Source organism: Phocoena phocoena, chromosome 10 (genome assembly GCF_963924675.1).
Source record: "Phocoena phocoena chromosome 10, mPhoPho1.1, whole genome shotgun sequence".
Classification (NCBI taxonomy): Eukaryota; Metazoa; Chordata; class Mammalia; order Artiodactyla; family Phocoenidae; genus Phocoena; species Phocoena phocoena.
The window spans coordinates 79,319,684-79,344,788 of NC_089228.1; the positions used below are offsets into that span (position 1 = coordinate 79,319,684).

The 25,105-nt window shown below is 42.1% G+C and overlaps 1 protein-coding gene across 1 annotated transcript in view; it reads right to left on the minus strand.

Moving 5' to 3' along the window:
- The window catches only part of PKHD1 (PKHD1 ciliary IPT domain containing fibrocystin/polyductin), a 430,010-nt gene that overhangs the window by 249,013 nt on the left and 155,892 nt on the right, over positions 1-25,105 (minus strand). The window contains exons 37-39 of the mRNA XM_065885004.1: positions 4,385-4,595; positions 2,951-3,108; positions 546-737 (exon numbers count right to left, since the gene is read on the minus strand). Of these exons, the coding sequence (XP_065741076.1) occupies positions 546-737; positions 2,951-3,108; positions 4,385-4,595 (561 nt within the window). The remainder of the gene's footprint in view (positions 1-545; positions 738-2,950; positions 3,109-4,384; positions 4,596-25,105) is intronic.

Genomic DNA, 25,105 nt, shown 5'->3' on the forward strand with positions numbered 1-25,105 from the left:
CACGGAGTTGTGTGGTTCCCTCCACATCTGTTGTACCTATAGCGACATTTCTCAAAGGGTACTCCTTGGACTACTTGTTCCAGCATCAGAACGTTTGTTAAAAATTCAGATCTCGGGGGCTTCCCTGGTGGCGCAGTGGTTGAGAGTCCGCCTGCCGCCCCGGTCTGGGAAGATCCCACATGCCGTGGAGCGGCTGGGCCCATGAGCCATGGCCGCTGAGCCTGCGCATCCGGAGCCTGTGCTCCGCAACGGGAGAGGCCACAGCGGTGAGACACCCGCGTACCGCAAAAAAAAAAAAATTTAGATCTTTAGGCCCACTTTATATCAGGATTTGTCTCAGTAGGGTCTCTAAGTGAGAATTTTAATAAGCTCCCCAAGTGACTTTTTAGGCATGTTAAAGTTTGAGAGTCACAGATCTAGGGTATAGTTATCCATCTCTGATCCCCACCATGTCCCCACATACCACCTACCAGGACCCCCTGCATGGAGAGCCTAGAATATGGAAGAGGAAGGAAAAATGAGACGTTATGCCTGGGCCTCCTTACCTCTCAGAGCTCCCACCAGAGTCAGCGAGCTCACATGCTTACAGAAGGCTTGCCCCAAGTCCCGGAACTGCACTCCCTTCAACTGGACCCAGCTGGGCTCCTTTGGAAAAGACTGAATGATGACTCTGGCCCCCAGATCCCTGGATCCCAGCATCTTCTCACTCTTGAAATACAAACAGTTCTGCAAATCACCTGAAACACAGAATGAAGTCAAGGGGAGCAGAAGTATGTACAACATGCTTCGGGACAAATCTCCCAGACGAAAAGAAAGGCACTGTTGGCACAAAGGGCAAACCATGATTGTTTATTTCGTTTAATAATCTTACTTCCCTTTTACTTTGATTCTCCCCTTTGGATTATTAATTAAAACATCCAATAACTAGGACATGATGTTGCCTTCACTCTATTATTTCCAGAAGGCCCCAAATCATTCTCCTTAATTACTGTCACAAAGAGGATGACTAGAACCCACAAACCCAACCTAAATAGATGCCTATTTCAATCCAAAGGATCCCCCGGAGGGAGTGTGCAATCAAATGACCCTCTTGTGGTGGATAATTGTAGGGAAGAGATGTGAGCGCTGAACGTAACCACGGCTCTTTTTAGTCTTGAGATGTCCAGTGGGGCTTTCCCGATATTTTGCCGCTTTATGGTTTGGAGGCACAGCAATCATGCAAGAAATGGCAGAGGGCTCCAGAGGAGTGACTGAGCAGCCCCCCACACCAGGGCCTCCTTCCCAGCAGAGCCCCTAGCGAGAACAGCAAACAGCATGAACATAGTACCACACGCAACTACCAAAGTGTTGTGACCTCAGGGTCCAGACGCTTTGTGTTGACACATGGCATTTGGTGGTGTGGACCGACCTCAGGATGGAGAAGAAATCATCTCCTGAATTAACTCTTTATTATCCAGGTTAATAAACCAAAGAAGAAATGTCACTAATACAAAATGATGGATCATTCAACAGTCATTTGCCAGCACCCAAAGGATGAATATATGAGGTGAATAAAGAGGTGTTTTATATTTGTACACTTTGTCACAATTTTGATTATACATGACATTGATCCATAATGTTTTCCAGTGTTCAGGCCTCTTGTTATTGTATCTGGCTACCTTGTTCCCAGACTTGAGCCCCACACAAAGAAGAGGTGAGTGATTTAGAATTGTTTAGTAATGTTTAAAAGTTGTGGTGTAACTAGGGTTTTTTTTTCCATTAGGAGACAACAGATTTATACTGGTGTAAACCTAGAAGCATGGTCTCTCTTGCAGCATGATCAAATGCCATGATTTGTACAATATGATCTGAGAATACCTGTATGAGAATTACCGAGAGAGTCTGAATGGACTGCAGGTCCCAATTCAGCAGAATTGTTAAAGTTGGCAGTCACTGGATTCTAACCCACTGGATGCAAACATTTTTTTCAGAATGACACATGTATGAGCTAGATGACTAGAGGGGTGGAGAGTGGGATCCAGGTCCCTCTTACCCAACCACATCCCAACATTACACCCACAGGCATCTGTACATAGGCATGACTCGAATCTTTAACTCCAGCCTTGACATTTCTTCCAGGCTCCAGACACTACCAGACATCTCTACTCACAGGCTGGCCTGGCATCTCAGCCCCGACATGTACAAAATTAAACTCATGATCTCCACCCTCCCACCCCCAAAACCTGTTCCTCTTCCCATCTCAATAAATAGCCCCCTCATCCATCCAGAGCTCATGCCTGGGAGTCATCCTTGACACCCACGCCATCCTGGACCAAAGTTGACAAATGATGTCTTCACGACATGTGAAAGTCTCATAATCCACAGCCTGGGAAACCAAAACATAACCTACTAAACTAACCATCCCTGAAATAGATGCTTAATAGGTACATCAGTGTGATTCAGTGCCTGTTATTCTTCTAGAAGATAAATTGACTTTTTCAACCACTTACTTAAAGTATGTGGTAATTTCACTCAGAAAACAAACTCTAAAAGTGGGGGTGGTGGAGGGAGGGAAGAGCCTTACAGATCTAACCCATAAGAACGTGCTGCCTGTATCCCTGACCCTGTCATTAATCAGTTTTCCTGAGAATTTTAGAAGAGGCCTGGCATCAGTGTCAAGACTTCATTATAACCTCTAACCTGGAAATTTAATTCAACTCTCCAGATTTCATTATTTAACAGGAATATTTTTCCCCAGAAAAAGAATTACTTTCTCAAGCAGACACTTTTGTCTATCTCTTTCACAAGGGGGTTGAAGGCAGGAGGGGAAATGATGACTTGTCAAGAGCATGGTGAAAACTACAGAATATTAGGAACATGCACTTGAAAGAAGTCATCCACACCACTTAACATTGGACAGTAAGAACATTCTTTTTCACCCACTGGACTTCCCAACAAAATGCTTCTCTACCTTGTGAAGCATTGGCCCTCTGGCATGAAGCAAGGAGCTGCACCCTCTCATCAGTGAGATTTCCCTGTATGGTAACACTCCTGCTGAGGAGAACCACCATGACCTTTAAAACATGGAGCTCTCCAGCCACCCAGTTCTCTGTGGAGTTGTGAGAATATCTGAAACAAAGAAAAAGAAAATGACACATCTGAAGATATCACCCAAAATCTTTGTTGTTGTTGTTGCATTACTTTTTTTAACATCTTTATAGGAGTATAATTGCTTTACAATGGTGTGTTAGTTCCTGCTGTATAACAAAGTGAATCAGCTCTATGTATACATATATCCCCGTGTCCCCTCCCTTTTGCATCTCCCTCCCACCCTCCCTATCCCACCCCTCTAGATGGTCACAAAGCACCGAGCTGATCTCCCTGTGCTATGCAGCTGCTTCCACTAGCTATCTATTTTACATTTGGTAGTGTATATATGTCAATGCTACTCCCTCACTTCGTCCCAGCTTCCCCTTCCCCTTCCCTGTATCCTCAAGTCCATCCTCTACGTCTGCATCTTTGTTCCTGTCCTGCCCCTAGGCTCATCAGAACCTATTTTTTTTAGATTCCATATATATGTGTTAGCATACAGTATTTGTTTTTCTCTTTCTGACTTACTTCGCTCTGCATGACAGACTCTAGGTCCATCCACCTCACTACAAATAACTCAATTTCGTTTCTTTTTATGGCTGAGTAACATCCCATTGTATATATGTGCCCCATCTTCTTTATCCATTCATCTGTTGATGGACACTTAGGTTGCTTCCATGTCCTGGCCATTGTAAATAGAGCTGCAATGAACATTGTGGTACATGACTCTTTTTGAATCATTGTTTTCTCAGGGTATATGCCCAGTAGTGGGATTGCTGGGTCATATGGTACTTCTATTTTTAGTTTTTTAAGGAACCTCCGTACTGTTCTCCATAGTGGCTGTATCAATTTACATTCCCACCAACAGTGCAAGAGGATTCCCTTTTCTCCACACCCTCTCCAGCATTTATTGTTTGTAGAGTTTTTGATGATGGCCATTCCGACCGGTATCACTCCAAATCTTATTAGGAATAGTAAGCCACTAAATTAGCCTAATTCTCCATCTGGGGCTCTATTTCTTTAGAAAACTCAGATAAAGAAGAGTGAACTATCATCACAAGTATGTGAAAATTAGGAACTATGCTGACTATTGCACTGACCATCTACTGCAAGACGAAAGTTCTAGAGTCTTACCAGAGAAACTTATTTAAGAAGTCTTAATCTTCCAAATGTTTCATGCTTTGTAATCTTGTCAAAATGTCTACTATTATTTAATGTAAAAATGCATTATTGAAAGACAAACAAATGTCAGACACCAACACAGTGAAGACCTCATCTTCTTCCATCTAAAAGGAGCCAGGGTGACATGCGGTACCTCAAGGGTGACCTCAGATGGAGGTGTGTATTCTGCGCAGTCTCCACAATGACAGTCTCTTCCAAGGGCTTGGCGCCTTCTGCACCCATCCCACTGATGACAGTAACTTCATCCCCCGCGTGCCAGTCCACAGCATCTTCCAGAGCCAACACCGTGTCACGGGCATAGGCAGCTGCTCGAAGATGGGTGACCACTACTTCTGGGAGTGAACCTAAAGCAAATGCGAGGGAAACCTGCCTATAGACATTTTAAAAACTTATTATGAACGTGATGTTATTCAGCCAAAAAAGTCCTGTGAAAGAAGAATCTGGGAAAGCAAGCTTCAGGCTCAATAGGAACGAATGCCTTCACTTTTTTGGATATTGGGTTTTTTTGTCTGTCACACAGGGACAATAAAAGCAATCCAGGATAGAGAATGATATGGGGTGAAAAACACAGGAATTGGAGTCAGACTAACTTTACAGTTGAATCACAGTCTTGCCATAGTCTAACTATGTTTCTTTGGGTGATATACTTAAAGGTGGGTCTCAGTTTCCTCAGTTACAAAGCAGAAGCAGCAAAGCCTTCCCTCCTGGAGGTTTAGGATGATTCAATGAGAAAATATCTGTGAAACAACTAGCGTGGACCTTGCCACATAACAGACCCTCAATATATTTTAGTCTGCTCTCTTCCCTCCTTGCATCACACTGTTTTGAGGATGAAATTTGTCACCTCTTTCTTCTTCCAAGTAGACTCTCCAAGATAGAAGTTCACCATGTATTTCTAAACTGAAGACTTCAACTCACTGTACAAATAGTAATAGTAGAGTTAAAAGTCAAAATTACCCTCAGAATGGTTGTCCTAAGTCTTAGGGTATTAAGTGATCCCCTTATACTGTAAGACAAGGTGTATCCAGGACAGGATGGCTCAGCAAAGCTGAACAAGGGGGAACGTGTGACTCTAGATACCTTGGTTTGTTTTAGGCTCCAGTGCAGCCATCTGATCCTCCCCAAACCAGTATGCTGCTCCTTAACCAGTCTCGTAGTTTACTCTGGCCTTTTCCAGCAAGGGTCAAGGCAAAGATTTTTTTACAGCCATTACCTGAAGCAATACCTCACAAAACACAAGGCTTACTCCCAACTCCTCCTTTCCTCAGCACATTTCCTTCCTCCTTCGCAATAGATCATAATTTACCTCTAGCCCACAGCAACTTCCTGTCCTCCCTTGTTGCACTAAAGTAATAATCCTTGAATCTCTAACTACAGAGGTGGGCAACAATAAATCATTTTCAAATTATTTTAAACTTCCCTCTTTATTTATTTGTCTATGTTGGGTGGCGAGGGCATTGTACCAGTAATGTTGTTCTAGGCTTAGGAAGGTCTCTGGGTTAATGATGTAATTTCCGAAGTTTACTTGGGCAATAATTTTATCTTAAAAAAAATTCCCAGAGTTCAAAATGTCTAATTATAGAGCAGGTGAAAATTAAGACATAAATCATCCCCAAAAGAAAATAATTTTAATTTTTTTCCTGGTTTGTGTGTTTTAACCTTTGGGAACAATAAATGAAATAAAGTCTATTTTGATGTATATGCATATATATGTGAATTTCTATGATCTGTTCTTGAATGTCTGCACAGAAAAATCTCTAATATGCATAGAAAATGTTTGTCAAGGACAAAATTCTATTAAACGCTGTGATCAATGGTTCATAATACTCAGTCAATACTCAACAAACACCTGCTGTGCACCTATCAACAAGCAGCTACATGTGGCAGAACCAAGAATAGGCACAACAAAGATATTTTTTAGCTAATCATTCTTATAAATAATAGTCAAGTCAGAATGAATGGAAAAAAATCACAGAGGATCTTTGAAGTGAATTTTTAACTATTAACATAAACTTAAGACCTTTCAAATGTTGACAGAGCCTCTAGAAAGCAGTAAAATTATCTCACAATTTATTCGCTCTCATTGCAAAAACAACACACCTCTACATGTCTGACTAAAACATCAACCTGAGCGTCTGATGCGTGCCAGCCTCATATTTGCAGCTACATAGCAGATATGGATATTTGGATGAGTTACCATCGTCTCAAACTGGAGAATGTCAAAATAAATTTAATAATCACCTGAGCTAGACCCTCTGCAAACAGCTTTTATTCTTCTGACCATTATGCATGTTCTTTTTTAATTACATCCCTTCTTTGTTCATTAACCTGCTGTATCTGCCTACAGTACTCAGTAACAAAGGCACAAATTCCCTTCTTGACTTTCAAGAGTCTCCTTAATCAGACTCCACTGTATGGTCTCTGACTCCTGAATAAACTCTCCATTCCAGGAAGCCTCTTTACTGTACTTCTTCTCATTTAACAGGATCATTCCTACCTCTACTCCTTTGCCTGTTCTATACCTTCCACTGGGTGCCCAGTTTTCTTCCCCTCATCTGCTCTCCTAAAAACAGCTCAAGCCTCACCTCTTCTGCTGGATGTCAGGGAGCACTTCAGCACATGCTGATGTCCACTGCCTCCTACAGACGCCACAGTGATAAGGGGGGGGGGGGCGGTTCTTATTGAGTAAAAGGTCAGTGTACATCTGGGACTAGGCACGCCACATGTCTGGCTGGATTGTGGGCCATTTAACTGAGTTGCTTTGCATGGGAGAAGACGTTCCACAAAGGAACAGATAGGAAAGGATGACAGAGATGGTACGGGGTCTGTCTCAGACATGGGCTCTCTCTCATGGACCCGTGGCTGAACCTGAGGAAAGAACCTGCAGGAACTCTCCAGATGGATTTTGTACCCGCTGTTCCTCTGCCTGGGATTCCTTCATCAACTCACTCTGCCTCATTCTTCAGAATGATGTTCAACTTGGTCCTTCAGAGAAACCTCTGAGACCTCCAAACCAGGTCAAACCCTGACTTATAATCTGTCATATCACTGTGTCCCTCTCCTTTCTAGCGCTTAACACATGTGGTTTGACCTCTATTACTGTCATTCTCCACTCCCCTATTAAACATGGCAGCAGAAGTTATACCTATACTTGCCCACCATCATAGTACCAATGCATATCACAGTGTCTTGTATATAATAAGTGTTCAATAAATATGTACTGAAGGAGGAAAATCATGACGGAAACATGGAGAAGCAAGCACCCCAAAGTTTTGGCACCCAGATGGTCAGATGGTCAGTGGCAACAGTGGTTGCCTTTGGTTCCATCATGGAACACAACCGTCCCACACCTGAGGGTTGGACCACCTGGGCAGCAAGGAAAGTCTGCACCCTTGGCACCCTGTGTTCAGTATTTTCATGGCAGGTACCCGAAGCAAGGGCAGCAGGGCAGCCCCCAGCTGCCTTCCTTCTGAAGGGAGCACAGTGACCAAGAAAACCAAAACAAGAGGAAAATAGACTAACTGATGAGATTGTCATGAGAACACCTATAACAAGCAGGCAGGGATGTTGGTAAGGGCTGGAGGATCTGTGAGAGTTGGGGGAGGTGAGCAGGAATACTTTTGTTATCACTATTGAAATATCCACAGGCTGAGAGTGTTCAGGGAGGCCTGGGGAGACTTGAGTGATGTAACCTATAGTCAGCACCGTATATTTCATACTAAGTTATTCTGTAATTATTATAGTACCTATGTCTCTTGCCCCACCTTGAATGCAGGGCCACTGCCTCATGCCTCCTCTACAAATGTCACAATTTCTAACACAGCATTCAACTGGGTTCATGATTAGCATTCAACTCATAGGGATTTAAACTATTCTGACTACTGCCATACGGACAATCACCTACAAACCTTCATCAGATATATACCTAAGTGAGCATATGATATCCAGCATGTAAAAAGCTGAAAAACAACACAAACATTATTGAGAATTTAGAATAAATCCAACCTATGCTAAGTAGTGTTACTCTGAAGTAAGAATTGTTGGTTTTCTGGGTTTTGCTTTGTTTTGTTTTCCTTTTGACAGATTGTACAGATTAGGAGGCTAAAATAGGCTAAAGTAACGCTTCCAGGACAAAATCACACAGTAGGAGATGTCAGTGCCAAGTTCTGAAACTGGCTCTTCTGAATCCAGAACCAAAGAACTGGACACCTAATGGAATTCTAGCCTCTGGAAGCAACTGTATATTAACTGTGCTCAATTAGCTTTGATACTCAAAACATTATAGCCTTTACTTTATAAATACTATTTAAAAGCCATACAAGGTGGATCGACTGACTTCTCTGATGAAAACAGCATCATACACATTTCAAATGTGAGTCATTTCACTTCACAGAACTCTTCAGAAACCCAGCTCAGGTGTCTCCCTTCCTTTCTGTACCACAAATAAATAAAAATTAAAAAAAAGAAAAAAAAAGAAAAACCATGTAAAAATACACTTTAAAAAGCTCAGTAATTTATGCATATGCTTACAAGAAAAAAAGATTGTGCTCTTGACTCGTAATTTAATACAATGTTTAACCTCTTTGGGCTTTCAACTTTGACCTGTTAACCAACAAACTACTCATTTTCTCCCACTAATGATTTCTACTCATAATTGTACTTCCTACAAATTATTGTTCAAGCATGTCAGTGCCATTCATCCATAATTACACAGGCCCAGAGAATCATCTTGCCAAATGGTCATGGAGAGAAAGAAAATCATCTTTGTGGGTTAACACACTTTAAAATCACTAATTATCCTCTGTTTGTTTTGTAGGACTTCAATCGTTCAATTTATTCCAAGTGAATAACTGCCAAGACCTTTCCAAATCAGTAAAGGGCAGGGGGAGGGGAAAAGGGGGCTGGGGGAGAGGGAGAGAGAGGAAGGAAGGCAGAGAGAGGAGGGAGGGAAAGAGGGAGGAAAGAATTATTTCATCAAAATCATGTTCACATCAGAACAGAAATATAAAGAAATTCACAAAAGAACTAGAAATATTTTTCTCAAATATATGTAAATTATTTCCCCTTATTTCTGCATGCAGCTTCACCATTATCCATAGCAAAACAATGAATGCTACCTTTCCTTTCGTGTAGATGAACATCTGTCAAGCACTGGCAAGACAGACATAAAGGGAACAGAGTCACTGTCCTCCAGGGTCCATGAATAGTACAGGAAATAAACAAAAAAATCACAAATGCACTCTGTTAAGTGTTAAGGCAGAGGGACACCCAGGGTCCGCCAGTGAAGAGACATGGAACACCTCACACAGAGGCAGGGGTTGTTTCTGGGAATGCTTCCCAGAAGACGTGACAACTGAGCTGGGTCTTGAAGGATAAGCCACAGTGGAGGAGAGGACAAAATGGGCAGAGCCCTCCAGGCGAAGGCAACACTGTGCACCATGGTGTTGGCCAACATGACACACTCAAATAACTGCCATAGAGGTGGCACGGCCAGAATGCAGGTGTATGGCAGGGATGGGGACCTGACGAGGGTCAGTGGGAATGTACCTGGAAGGGTGAGCAGGCCCTGCCCTGGAAGGACCCCGCAGGCCCTCCCAAAGAGCTTAGAGTTTACTCCAAAAGTGGTTTGGAAACCACCAAAGAAATATTTCACATGACAACTAAGGAATCATACTGTTGTGAAACCAGCCATATTTTAAGCTCATAAGCTTACATATCAAACTGAGGGGAGAGAATCCTTAGAGAGACACTGTATATACTGCACACTGGGGAGAACGAGAAAAGTCTGAGTCATGTCCTGAGCTGGGTAGGAGCCAGCCAGGGGGGAAGGAGGGAGCTTGATGTGCTCCAGGGACTGAATGGAGATGGGGGTTTCTGGAGCAGATGAGTAAGAAGCCATGGTGTGGCTGGGACAAATAATGCCGGACCCTCTTGGCCTGCTTTAAAGGAACTGAACCTTATTCAGAACAGTTACTTGATCAAATTTATGGTTTTAAGCGTCACACTGGATGTGGCATGAAGAGTAGATTACAAGAAAGTGCATAAAAGAAAGAGGTGTATGTAGAAGGCTTCTGCAGTTTGTAGAAGGCTAATGTAGTAGATCAGACAAGAAGTTTTGGAGGTCTGAATAAGAGTAAGGCAGCAGATCTGGAGAGGAGTATAAAAATTGGGGGTACCTTTTGGGGAATCAAGAGGACTGGGTGATTGGCTCTAAAGGTAAGGGGAAAGAGGTTAATAATGCCTCACAGATCCAGAGCTGATGCAAGTCGGTAGACAACAGGGACATCTTGGGAAAAAGATAACAAATCCATTCGATAAACAGTTATTGAGCACCTACTGTGTGCTATGTGCCATGTGCTGTTCTAGGTACTGGGAATACAGTAGTGAGAAAAACAGTCAAAAATCCCTGCCCTCATGTACTTTATATTCTAGTAGTATTCAGTTTTAGACATACTTGGTTTTAGATGACCATTTTAGACAGGTTACATGTTAGATACTAAAGAGAATATCCAAGTAAAAAGTTGAGTCTGAAGCTCAGAAGAGAGGTCTGAGGCTCGATATATAAAGAAATATGTGCATAAAGGTTAACGCTGGAAATAAGTGGGGTTTCTTGAGAGAAAGTACACATTATAAATGAAGAATATTCAAGACCAAGCCCATGGGAACATCGTCATTCAAAGATTGGGCAGATGGAGAGGAATGTAAGGGGATCAGAAGAAGGAAGAAAACCAAAAAATTGAAGGTATGCATTTACCCATAATTACAGAAAATAATGCAGTGGAAGGAAAGTCTTAGCTCTCCATACACCTGCTTGAGGACTCATTCCTCCCCCATCTCCTTGCTCTTTTTTGTAATGTTTAAGCTCTGGGCATCTGCCCAGCATTTCTTGTACTTGAGCCCTGTTTCCCACTGTTCATTTCATCCATCTGCCAATAGAAGGTAGAGTAGCAGGATATGAGCTTTGAGAGGAAAGGGGTGGAGAGAAAACCCTGGCTTTCTACTGTTTCTCAGTTCCCCTCCCCCTGCCAGCAGCTGGCCCAGATTTTCTGATCATATACTACCCCTAACAACAGCAGAAGGTTATAAGTAACCAGAGGAATTAGGAAAGGGCTGACTACTGCTGATTACTCCACCTCACACCTAAGCTGGCTCTCTCTGCTCCCAGAACCCACACTGTGCCAGGCCATCGTGTCACCTCTGGGCCACAGAAGCCACTCTCAGGGCAGAGGGACTTAGCACCCTCTGTCACTAGTACTCAACAGGAAAAGACTGATATAGTAGAGTCCAAATGGGATGAGAGCCCAGAGAGATGTGCCCCTGACATCTCATGTTGAAAATGGACCTGCTTCCCCACACAATTATTCGTATACACAAAGGTCAGCTGCTATACTCCCCTTAGCATTAGACAGAAAAGTAAAACACACTTTTGAGGGCTCACATAGGCCCTTAACCATAGGTTTATCCGCAGTTCTTTTTCTTAATTGAAGTATAGTTGATTTACAATATTGTTTTAGTTTCAGGTATGCAGCACAGTGATTCAGTTATACATATATATCTATTCTTTTTCAGATTCTTTACCCTTATAGGTTATTACAAAATATTGAGTATAGTTCCCTATGCTAAACAGTAGGTCCCTGTTGTTTATCTATTTTATATATAGTAGTGTGTATATGTTAATCCCAACCATCTTTAAACAAATGTATTCCAAGTTACAAACAACCAACTTAGAAGGGAATTCTTTGCACCCAAACCATTTGTGAATCGGAGGTGATCCAATTTACTTTACTTCAGAAGAGAAGACTGTGACATTAGCGTTAATACAAGACTATCTGGCAAACCAAAGAGATGGAATGGAGGCATTTTGCGTGCACCATTTCCCTCTGCCCTTGAGAATCACTCGCTGTGATTTCTCTCTTGGATGAAGACAAACCCTGGTGGGGGAATCCTGTATGAGATTGGCTCTGTGTGTGCACCGCGAGCCTCCTGCATCCTTACTGGTCAATCTCCAGCGGTATTGATGGAGCCGTTCTCTAAATGTGCAGATCAGCTGGCTCCATACACAGCTGCTCAGCAAACATTTATGCCCTGCAATGAAAGACCTGGGTACCGCATCTGTCCCCAGTGCTAAGAAGTCTGCCATTCTTTTGGCACAAAGGGTTAGGCCAAGGCTAACCAAGGTTATTTGGATGGTGCAGTGAGCCCTACTATAACTGAAGGCCTTTTCTAGAGGTATGAAAGAAAGGCTAACTTTTTATTTTGACCGATCTGAGCTTTACTGTTGCTACTATGATTTAAAAGTGACTGAGAAGAATCAAAGGATAAAGTTCAAAATACCAAGGAAATCGTATATTGTGAGATAAGTGGAAACATCTGGAATGCTGTTCCTAGCTCCTGTGTGAATTTCAGGCCAGTTCAACAAATGCCATTCTTAGGCCCTATAGAACTGTGTGGAAATTTCGTTAGTTAGAGGGGCAAGATAAAGACTTCTGACTTGGTCAGAGATAAAGACTTCTGTAGAGTATCTTTAACATCCACTTCTATTCATTGTCAAAAAAATATATAAAAACTCAGACATATTTCTGACCAGATAGACAATTGTTTTGATAATCATTGCTATGGATTATGCTGTGGAGTGGAGGTGACAGTGAAGAAAGAGCTATTTTTTACTAACATAATTTCTTTTAGAAAGGCAATAAATGTGTAATGTTTAAAATAAAAATATAGACAAGCAAAAGAAGACAATAAAGGCATCCATGATCTTATTACAACAGGTTAATATATGTCTTTTCTGTCCTCCTTTTCCTGTATTCATATGTTGACAAGATTTCATATAAACAAAAATGCTATAATTCTGTACATACCATTTTGTGAAATTTTCTCTACTTAATGGAGGAGGAACATTTTTCAATTGTATTATATACTATTTAATATCATTATAGCATCATAGTATCCCACTTTAAAAATCTGTATTTTATATACTAATCCATTATTTCTTCATCTTCAGCTTTTTCTCAATATTTTTCTTTCATAAACAGTGAAGATGTAAACATTCTTGAGCGTAATTTTTATGCATACTCATGATCATCTCACTAGTATAAATTCCTAAAAGTGACACTGCCATATCAAGGCATATGCCTAGGTTTAACCTGTTGATATTACCGCCAAGTTGCCTTACAGAAAGACTGCACATACTCTATACACATTAGCAGTATATGTGAACGCCCATTCCTCAGACTTTCTACTACTCTTTTTAATATTGGTGAAGTTGATGGTTAAGGGGGAAAAAAAATCACTTTTGTTTTAATTTGCATTTCTGTAATTACTAATGACGCAAAGATAGGAGAAAACTCATTAGAATAAAAAAGAATCTCTCCCTCCTTGTGAGCACAGGATAACCCAAGCCCTCTCTACATGCAGTCATGTTGGTCATTTGCATTAATTATACTGATATGTCTATTCACACCAGATTTTAAATTTGTTCTAAAAAGCTCTTTATTTATAAAAGACATTAATCTGTACCTGTATCAAATAAGAATTTAGTGTCTGATAAAGGTAACATTTAAAATTCCCAGGGAAATGTATTAGTTTCCTATTGCCGCTATAACAAATTACCACAAAATTAGTGTCTCAAAAAAACAATGCAAATGTACTGTCTCATGGTTCCAGATGTTAGAATTCTAACATTGGATTCACTGAGCTAAAATCAAGGTGTCGACAGGGCTGCTTCCTTCTGGAGGCTCTGAGAAGAAAATCTGTTTCCTCGCTCGTCTTTTTCAGCTTCTAGTGGCCACCTGTATCCCTTGGCTTGAGGCTTGTGGCTTGTGGCCCCTCCTTCATCTTCAAACACATCACTCCTCTCTCTGCTTCCACCATTGCATCTCCTTCTCCTCTGACTCCTCCTGTGTCCCTCTGATAAGGACCAATGTGATTACATCGGGCCCATCTGAATTATCCAGGATAATCTCCCCATTTTAAAATCTTTAATTTAATCACACCTGCAAAGTCTCTTTTGCCAAACCTTCATGGGTTCCAGGAATTGGGGTGTGAACATATTTGGAGGCCATTTTTCAGCATACCATAACTGCACTGTTGCATCAATAGTGTTGAGAAAATTGACCAACCATTTGGAAAAAAGATTAAATAAATAACTTACACACTATATCAAAATAAATTCTAGATGGACTAAAGAAGGGGTTGGCAAACATTTCCTATAAAGGGCCAAACGATGAATAGATTTTGATCTGCAGGCCAGGTTGTCTCTGTTGCAACTCAGCTCTGCCATGGCAGCATGAAGCAGCCATAGATGATACCTAAACACATGGGCATGGCTGTGCTTCAGTAAAATTTTGTTTGCAAAAATAGGCAATGGACCAGATTTGTCCCATGGGCCATCATTTGCTGACCCTAGATTAAAGACACTAATGTGAAAAAACAAAACAAAACAGTAACAGAACCAGGAAACAAATAGATAAATTTTTATATAGTCTTTGTACAGGTGAGAATTTTCTAAACATGAAATCAAAGGAAGAAACCATAAAAGAAGATATCTGTAGATTTGCCATTATAGAAATCAGAAAATGCCATAAAAAATACTGAACATAATAAACAAACTGGGGAAGAAGCAGGTTCTTTGTACCCCTATCAAGAATACTACAAAGGGAGCCAAAAGGAACAAAGCCCTACTTAGAATCCCAAAATAACTTGAAAGAATTAAAATTAGGAAGAATGCTCCAGAAACCTGGAAGGAGTATCTTCTGTTTATCTTTCTGCCACAGGTAAACACCAGCTATGTGTATACAAAATAACAGAAAGCCCATGCGCATCATAAGCCTATGAAGAGGACAGAGTGAATACTAGTTAACTCCCCTTCCGGGCTCCAGTTTCATCATCTCTGAGATGAAAGTAACAATCCCAGTCGTTCCTACTTCGCAGAGTTGTGAAAGTTAAATGAGAGGAAAGAATGGGAAGCAGCTTTGAAAATTATAAAGTGCCAGGATCTTGGTAAAACTCCAATTTTAACAAATACTGAATATAACGCCCAATCCAGTGATACTCCTTCTTCAGGACCAGGCTGAAAGCAATACCATTAATAATATTGCTTTGATGATACATGTGGAAGAATTCTCTTTGAAGGAAAAATCACATGCTCCTGCCTATGGAGCATTCCATTTACTTAACAAAGCTGAATTTCTTTTGGTACTCAAAAATGTAAAAATTGTAAAATCTAGACTACATTAACCATTTAATAAGCTGAAAGAAGGTTACTAAGGGCTTCCCTGGTGGCGCAGTGGTTAAGAGTCCGCCTGCCAATGCAGGGGACACGGGTTCGTGCCCCGGTCCGGGAGGATCCCACGTGCCGCGGAGCGGCTGGGCCCGTGAGCCATGGCCGCTGAGCCTGCACGTCCGGAGCCTGTGCTCAGCAACGAGAGAGGCCACAACCGTGAGAGGCCCGCATACCACAAAAAAAAAAAGGTTACTAAGACTGAAAAGCACCGCAGTGAGGGAGGAGTGAGGGTTGGAGAACACAGCAGGCGATGCAGGCACAAACCTACATTAGAGAGGGTGCTATAACCATGTTAGAAATTTTGGACTTTCCCAGGGACAACAGGAAGCCACTAAAGGTTTTGAGCAGAAGCGTGATGTGAACAGATCTGTGAAAAGATCACCCTGGCTCCAGGGTAAACAATGAATTGGAGAGGGAAGAAAATAGCAACTAAAAGATAAACTACAAAGCTTAAACAATAGTCCAGGCACAAGCTCATGGCATCATGAACTAAGGTAATAGTCATGGAAGTGGAGAGAAGTAAATGAGTTACCCAAGAATTAAAATCAAGACCTAGTGATGGACACAATACGGGGAACGACAGAGATGGGGGTATCAAGAATGACAACCATGTTTCCAGATGACAGATTACTGAAAAGCAATAAACACCATCCCAGCCTTCTTAGAATAGCGAGGCAGCTTCATCAAATCAAAACTGTAGGCATATAATTAATAATAATAATACTCACTGAGTAACTACTCAATGCCTGTCCTTGGGCTAAGTGCTTTACATGTTTTGTTTCATTTAAACCACCTAACAGCACCATGAGAAATGTTTTAGAATCATCTCTCCAACTTGTATATGGAAACTGAAACACTGAAGAGTTGACCTTTTCAAAGACCACCCGACAGTTAGTGGTAGAGATGGCGTTTGGAGCCAAGCAGGCTACTTCCAGAGTCCTCGCACCTAACGCTCATCCAGAGGAAGATGAGTGAGTGCTCTGTGACTGAGCAAGGCCGAGTTCATCTGGAGAAGATGCAGAATGTCAGCCAAGATCCTCATGACCTAGAAGGAGAAAGTAAACTACAGAAATCTTCAAAGGAAGACATGGATCTCCCTTGGAAAGCTTTGTGTCAAGACAAGAGGCTTGCTACCTTCCTGGATTATGTGTCTAAGATGTGATACAGGGTCAGTTATAGAAAATGGGATCCACTTTAGTAAAGGTGATGCGTCAACTTGACTGGGCTTTGGGGTACCCAGAGAATTAGCCAAACATTATTCTAGCATGTCTGGAAGGTGTGTCTGGATGAGACTAACATGTGAATCCATAGCCTCCCATAAAGCAGACTGTCCTCTCTGAGGTGGGTGGGCTTCATCCAGTAATCCATTCAAGACCTGAATAGTACAAAAAGCCTGAGTGAGCTGGAACTCCTGCCTAACTGCTGAGTTGAGACACTGGTCTCTTCCAGGCTTCAGATTTGGACTGAAACTCTGGCTCTTTGGGTTCAAGCCTGCTGGCTTTTGAACTGCAACTAACACCATGGACTCCACTGGTTCTCAGGTCTTTGGACTCAGACTACAGCTACATACACATCAGCTCTCCTAGGTCTCAGCCTCTATAATCACATGAGCCATTTCCTTATAATAAGTTTCTTCATATGTATATATATATCTATATGAATGTATATATAAATAGGTGAATTAGTGAATGAATAAGCCACTAGTCACTGTAGGCAGGGTGCTCTGGATAAATAGAACCAATGTGATATCTATATATCTGTATCTACATCTATCTATATACCTATCTATCTATACGTATATATATGATATCACATTGGTTCTATTTATTTGGAGAACCCTGACTAATACAGAGACTTGTTCACTCATGACTAACACTGCCAAAAGAAAGTACAGAAAAACCTTTGGAACCGTAAGGGCTTAGATAGGAAACTTAAGCCCTTATGTACTATTTTCATTACTTCATTCTATCAATGGTTAGAATTTTAGAAGGAAGTAGTTCACGGTTTTAAGACAAATCCATTTTTCTTATTTGAGAAATACCTTCCTAATTTATCTTTCATATGGTCTAAAGATTCTACTATACTACCAATATTTATAACATGCCAATGACTCTGCTTTTAAGTCCCAGGGGATGGAAAATTCACTAGGCCAAACAAAGGGGAGGTCTCTATTTTTACTCTCCTCCCATTACAAGGATAGGGAAAAGGGTCCAGGAGGCAGCTCCCTGGTTTCTGCCTCCTATTCAAGAAAGGCCTGGAATAGGTGGGCAAGACCAGCTCTCCCCTGAGCACTGGGGCAAGTGTGTTCTCCTCTCTTCTTGGACTGACTGGCTATGCTGGACTTGTCTTCCATCAAGGGCAAAGTCCCCAGTGTCTTGTGTGGCCTTAGGGATAAGGAAGGAATGCAAGCTGTTGTCCATCCCCTTCATAGCTTAGTCAAGAATTAGTCACATGATACAGCATTGTTCACGAGAGGTTCTCTTTGGCTTGGGCCAAACCATAATATGCAATAGTGATGCCTTAGCTGGCCATTCCCTGGGATGTACTGATACATATTTACACAAGAGTGGCCAGTCCAGATCAAGATCCATGTGGTCCTGAATCCCCTAACTAAAAACTATCTTACAAAGCAACCTGATACTTTCAATAACACTTTCTAAATATAATTGAATCTAGAAAATATCAAAACGTTGTTAGACATTTTTTAATTCTAAATTTTCTATTAATTGTGTTTCTATCAATAGTGAATTTGGTTTTGCTTAGTGAAGTAACTGATTGGAATTTTTCTTATTTTCCTAGCCAAACTAAACAGGTTTGAAATATCCAGTAAAATTTTATTAATTTTCTCCAAATTAGTAAAAGTAGTAAAAATGTCAGATTGTCAAATATTTTAAAAGTAGACAAGCTATTGTTTTTACTTGCTCATTCTCTTATTCTGGTTAGATAACACACCTCTAATTTTAAGGAATCATCCTCTCTCAGTCTCAGACCATGTAGTTCTGGGGGGGTCTATCATACACTTGCTCCATCCCAGCCAGTAAGAGCACCACTTCCCCAGCCACGGTAGCAGCTTCAGTGATGGGCTTATGACCCAAACAGGGTCAAAGTTAATCCTGAGTCTTCTGCTTAAGCTTTTCATTCAGTTATTCACACAACATATACTTCTTGAAAGCCTACTGTGAGTCCAGCCACTGTTGTAGGGATTAGGATATTGTCAATAAAAAACAAAACAAAACAAAACATGAAAATCCCTGCCCTCATGATACATACATTCTACTAAGGAAAACACTAGAATAAGTACAATAAATATCACAAATAAACTGTATATAATATGTTAGACAGTGTTAAAAGCCAAACGGGAAAAACAAAGGGGGTGTGAAATTTTGATGAGGGGAAATGTTGGAATTTGCTCAGAAATAGTCATTGGAAAAGAGCCCTTATTTCATCTGTAGCCACAGGGGCCTATTTCTACCTCTAGGAGTCAGATTGGTAAAGGAAGCCAGTTCAGGAGAAAGCAGAACCTAGAGCTGCAGAGAAACAAAGGCCTAATGACTTCATCGAAGCACCTGGACTCAGCTGTGCCTCCAATTGTTTTAGCTTTATAAGGCAATAAGTGCCCTTATTTTTTGTTCGAATTGGGTTTTCTGTCACTTGCCACCAAAAAAGACCTGACGAATGCCAAGATGTTCAGGTATATATAGAAACTTAAAGTATCTTATAATGTGTTTCTAAGTGGGATTCCTGCTGTACTTGGATTATCGGATAGCTAGAACTCATTTCTAATTAGCATTATACATTTACATGTAAACACCTAAAATGCTAAGGACCTTAAAAACAGCATGTTCACTTTAAAGCGTTTAAATGAGCTCCTTAAGGTGTGCTTTATACTCTGAATGGAAGGAACCCTTTCTAATCCATTGTTCCAAGGTCACTCTTGTCCAGATCAAGCAATTACAAATTCTAAGTTATCTCAGTTAAGAACCAATGAGATTTTACCAGATATGTTTCTTCTATTGCACATATAGAATAGTTGTATTTTGGATTTTATTTTTTGAAGCCTTGTTAGGCAACAGAGAAAATTTCTGCCTCAATTTTGTTAGTGGTGTTGGTTATATTTTCAGAGACACATAGTTAAGGACCAGTCCTCAGGGGCTCTGAATAGAGAACCAGTCATTAGTCACTGGCCATCCTACATGCTGAGGGTTCCAAGTCCACCAGAACCACACTCACCAGCATTAACTTGACTGACTAATTACCATCTGCCCCAACATACCAGCTGACCAGAACCGCCATGCTGGACTGAAGTGTGTTTGAATTTAAGATTACAGAAAGCAACGAATAGGTTTTTAATTTTTCTTATCCTTCTTCCTCTATTTCTCCTTTCACTTTGATCTTACTTTCTTCCCACCCCTAAATCAAATAAAACCACACACACACACACAATGGCTGCTTTCCCTTTCTGCAGCACCCTTTCTCATATGTAGCAAACAGTTGAGCACAGACTCCTAGTCCCCCAAACCCACCGAGAGGACCCAGGCCAGGGACAAAAGATGATGAGCACCCACATTGTATGTGAGCCATAAACAGACAGGGAGTAGACATTTCCTTGAGGCTTTTTTTTTTTTTGCGGTACACGGGCCTCTCACTGCTGTGGCCTCTCCCGTTGCGGAGCACAGGCTCCGGACACTCAGGCTCAGCGGCCATGGCTCACGGTGGCTCACGGGCCCAGCCGCTCTGCGGCATGTGGGATATTCCCGGACCGGGGCACGAACCCATGTCCCTTGCATCAGCAGGCGGACTCTCAACCACTGTGCCACCAGGGGAAGCCCCCTTGGGGCTTATTTAAAGGAGGCTAACTAACTCCGCCATCTGAGCCATGCCTGGACAGACCCCAGCCCCCAGCTACATGATCAACCAAGAGAGGAAATTCAAAGAAGTTCTCAGAGATGGGGGTGAGTCATTAGCCTCAGTGAACAGCCATGGCCTTTTCCTCTCCTTCCCATACAGGGAGATCTGAGGCTACTTCTCTCCATTTAAGCAAAGAAAAAGGGCTTCAAATGTACCATTCATACAGTTGCCTGCAAGAAAAGGAGACTGGCTTCTTTCTCCCAGGTTGGATGTCTGCATATGCAGCATATGTGTGGGCTACCCATGCTTATCTGAGCAGGGGAGAGGAGACTCAGAGAGAAAACAGAGGAAAGGGTGCTGAGAGGAACATCTCTGGTGTCTAAAGATTTGTAAGTTTCCTCTGGATCAAGTGGATTCTGGGGAAGGTAGCTTGACTTGAGCCAAATTTCTGGTGGAAGCTAAGGGGACTGCAAACCCAGGTGGGGCTTCCACACTGGAAAACAGTGGGAAGATTTCCTACAGGACTCCAGTGGTCGAGGAGAGAGAATCAGCAGTCAGCCAGTATTATCCAGAGAGGCAGCAATGCCCAGCAGAGGATACGACTGCGTGGTTCAGTAAAAGGCTGGCCAGCCTTCTTGCCTCATCTTTCTACCTGCCCATCACCCATCTCACATCTTCCACTTGCCGAGCACACGCCTCACCTCTTCTACCTGCCCCAGCACCAGCACCAAGAGACCACAAAATAAGAATGATGGATCATATGGTAACTCTATTTTTAGTTTTCTGAGGAACCTCCATACTGTTTTCCATAGTGGCTGCACCAACTTACATTCCCACCAACAGTGTAGGAGGGATGTAAGCTATTATATATAGGATGGATAAACAACAAGGTCCTACTGTATAGCACAGGGAACTATATTCAATATCCTATGATAAACCATAAACCGTAAGAAAAGAATATACAAAAAGAATGTGTGTGCATATATATATACACACACATACACACACACACACACATATATATGGTGAACCACTGTACAGCAGAAATTAACACAGCATTGTAAATCAACTATATTTCAATTAAAAAAAGAAAAAAGATGAGCTACTTGAGTAATTTTTAGTCACTATTTTAGCAAAAGAACTCTTTCTTCCAATGAAATATTACTTTAACGCAAATTTAAGCTAGAGATAAAAGCAATGAAGCAATTACTTGAGCAATTTAAACCTTTATAGCTTGATCCTCAAATACTTCATTGTTGGCAGAACCCCTGAAGTTCCCCCAGGAAACATTCAGATTTTGTGGAGCCCAGTAGGAAAACCACTGCCCAGGACACATGTATCAACTCCATGCACACAATATTGTGCTCCCAGACAGCCTGATACCCTTTAGCAACAGAATATGAGTGTCCATAGACAGTACTCATAAAAAGCATGGAGTTTACATACAGATATTTGGTACTTTGAGAAGGGAAGCAAACTGCATTTAAACCTGCTTATTTTAACTCCTTTTTTCCTATTTATTCCTACAAAAGTCTCCTGTTCATAACATTATACTAGTGTTTTCCTCAACCACGTCCCCACATTCTCACTTTTCCCAGAAACTTCCATTTATATTTAATGCCTGATCTTGTAATTTCTTGAAAAGGACAAAGACAGAAGTCCATTCAAGGCCAGAAGACGGCTTTTTCTTCTAAGAAACTGTCAGCCAAATTTCTCAGGGAGGAACTGGAAATGAAGTGAGAGACATTGATAAATTTCCCTTCTGAACAATCAATAAAAGCCCCACCATCCTGTTCAGACTCCCACTGTGGAAGCAAGGGCCGTAATTAGATTGTCAAAAATTCAACTTGCCCAAGCTGACAGCGACCCCCTCGAAAGTGACATGTGATTGGCACTCGGTCTGGGGTGGTGAACCTGTATTGGCAGACAGAGGGTAGGGAGCAAAGAGCAAGAGTGAAATTTCCTCATTGAAAACAGCCCCCCAAACCCCACACTGATGAAGAATCTGCGACCCTTTAGTCATATTAACATGACAAAGTGTGCCGCTGACAACTTACTAAGCCATCTAATCTCCACCACAGATTCAGAACCCAGCCTGCCCCATCCACTCCCAAACCCAGAAAAAGAGGAATGGCATTCCTTCACGACCTCCAAAGCTAAAACCTCTCTCTTGCTGTGATGAAGAGGTAGACAAGAACATGAATAAGGAGAAAAATCTCCAGACAGAGATGGACCCGTGCCAAATAGAAGTCCCTCCATCCCTCACCCCTGAAAGAAACTATGAGCTCATAGGCACAGGGGACTCACTGCTTTGGGGGAAAAATATCATGAGAATAGCCATAACTAATAGTGCTGGAGTGTTAACCGTGTGCCAGATACTTTGGAGCAGTTCACAAGCGGTAAATCTATGAGGTAGGAATTATGTTTTCCTGGTTTTATAGAGATTGATTTGCCCAAGGTCTTAGTTGATGAATAGCAGAACTGGACTGATTTCTGACTCCAAAACTTATATAAACCACTAAAAATAGCGTTTCTCCACGTGTAGTCAGTGGGCCCCCTGAATCAAATCACCTGATGGTTCCATTGAAATGCACATTCCTGGGCCCACGCCAAACCCACCGAGTCAGATTCTGGAAGTGAGGTCCAGAAACCTCTATTTTTAAAATCTTCCTGAGAAGAGCCTTCCATGCACTAAAGTCGGTGAATCTCCTCCCTACAGCATCCTGGGAAGCTGAGTGAATGTTGGGTCTTTAGGGACCTTCTGGGGGCAAAGCAGTGAATCAAGTTGCTCACTGTTTTGCATACTTGACAGCAAGAGAAAATTAGTTTTTCCCTAAAGCCCCAGTGTCACTAGACCCACCTCTGGCCCTGGGAAAAGGCCAGTGAAATTACGTAACGATTTCAACTGTGATATACCACCACGCTGCCAGAGGGGAAGTCTGTTTGAGACCTCAGGTGGTGAGGGAGAGAGAAGGGAGAGGATTGATGGACCTCAGGCTGTGACTGGGATTCCCTGCCAGAGAAGGCAGAAGGGAATCCCTCTCACCCAATGGCTAAGCTCTTTCCTACATACTATTTCTTTCAAATGGATGAGATGCAGCAGCATCACCTCAATGAGGAAAACAGCTTGATTTCGCCTGTGTTCAATGTGCAAGCTCTGTGGTTCATGAGAGATTCTACTCAGGCCTATATTGACAGGGCTGCGGGGAAATGGGTAAAACAGCCATTGATGACACCCTAGTCCTGGGAATACAGGAAAGGAGAGGTGGAGGGAGAGGGGAAAAGAGGAGAGGAAGAGGGTTGGGAGAGGAGAGGTGGAGGGGAGAAGACAGAAACGAGGGAAGCAGGGGAGAGGAGGTGTCTGCGCTCTCAGTATCCAGTAACATCACCAGGATAAAGTAGCAACACTTGTAACTTCCAGAATTCTCAGAACACATTAGAAGTATCTACTTTGCTTTAATTGCCCCATCTTAATTATAAGCAGTGGTCCTAGGGATTTTCTTAACTTGACATCTGTTAAAACACAAAGGTTAGGAGCACAGGGTACATTTACAATACAAGCACATAAAGGTTATTTGTAAACTCTTTTGCTGATCCTTCATAATAGAATGTGAGGAGAAAAAGGAGCTGGAATGAAAGAAGCCGAGTAAAAGAATGAGGAGAGTTTCATTCTTCTTCAGGTGAAATTCCATTTCGAGCAAGAGCTGTGCCATCTGCATCTTAGAGGACAGTGGCTCTCAAACCAGAGGGTCCCTGTTGAGCTGCAGGATACTTCAGACGGCCTATGGGCTGGTTGAAACACTGATCTGCGCCCTCTTTTTCTCCAGCTGTGTTTTCTCAATGGTAAACAGCAGCACATTGGGTTAGTGACCTAACTGGCTGTTAGACTACAGCAAACACTTGAAGACCATCGCTGACCTGTGAATAGACAGAAGCCCCTCATGGATCCTGGGCTACAAGATCGATGTAAGTGCTTGATGAGGGATACAGGAAGAAAAAGGTCCTCCTTAGAAGTAGAATACAAGAATCAATATTGTAGGTATTTTGAATTTCGGTCTAGATAATTGTGAGTTTTTTAATCCTTACAAAATTTATCCCCAGCGTGTATCACTCTGGCTGGTCCATGGTCAACACTTAATAAATGCTTGATGGGGCTTCCCTGGTGGCGCAGTGGTTGAGAGTCCACCTGCTGAGCAGGGGACACGGGTTCATGCCCCGGTCCGGGAAGATCCCACATGCCGCGGAGCAGCTGGGCCCGTGAGCCATGGCCGCTGAGCCTGCGCGTCCGGAGCCTGTGCTCCGCAATGGGAGAGGCCGCGACAGTGAGAGGCCCGCGTACGGCAAAAATAAAAGAAAATAAATAAATGCTTGATGATAAGATCTCACTTCCTCTCATAGTAAGCCAAAAAAGGCAAAAGAGGGCTTTTAGTAGACAATGATTGAGGACCACAATTTGTGATGGACAGAGCCTTAATGGAGCAAGAAGGGTGATTCCTCAGCATAGCCACATGCCATGCCTAGAATAACTACTCTGTGATAGGTGGCAGGGTCTTATTTTGCTACGTCAGCACAGAAATTCCAATGTAGAGAATGTCACATTTTCTGGAGATCGGGCTACTATCTGGTGCCCACATTTTTGATCTGACTTTGGCTCGTGCTATGTAATCAAATGTATATAAGCATCCACTGAAAGACACTCCAAGCTCATCATGCTATACTTAC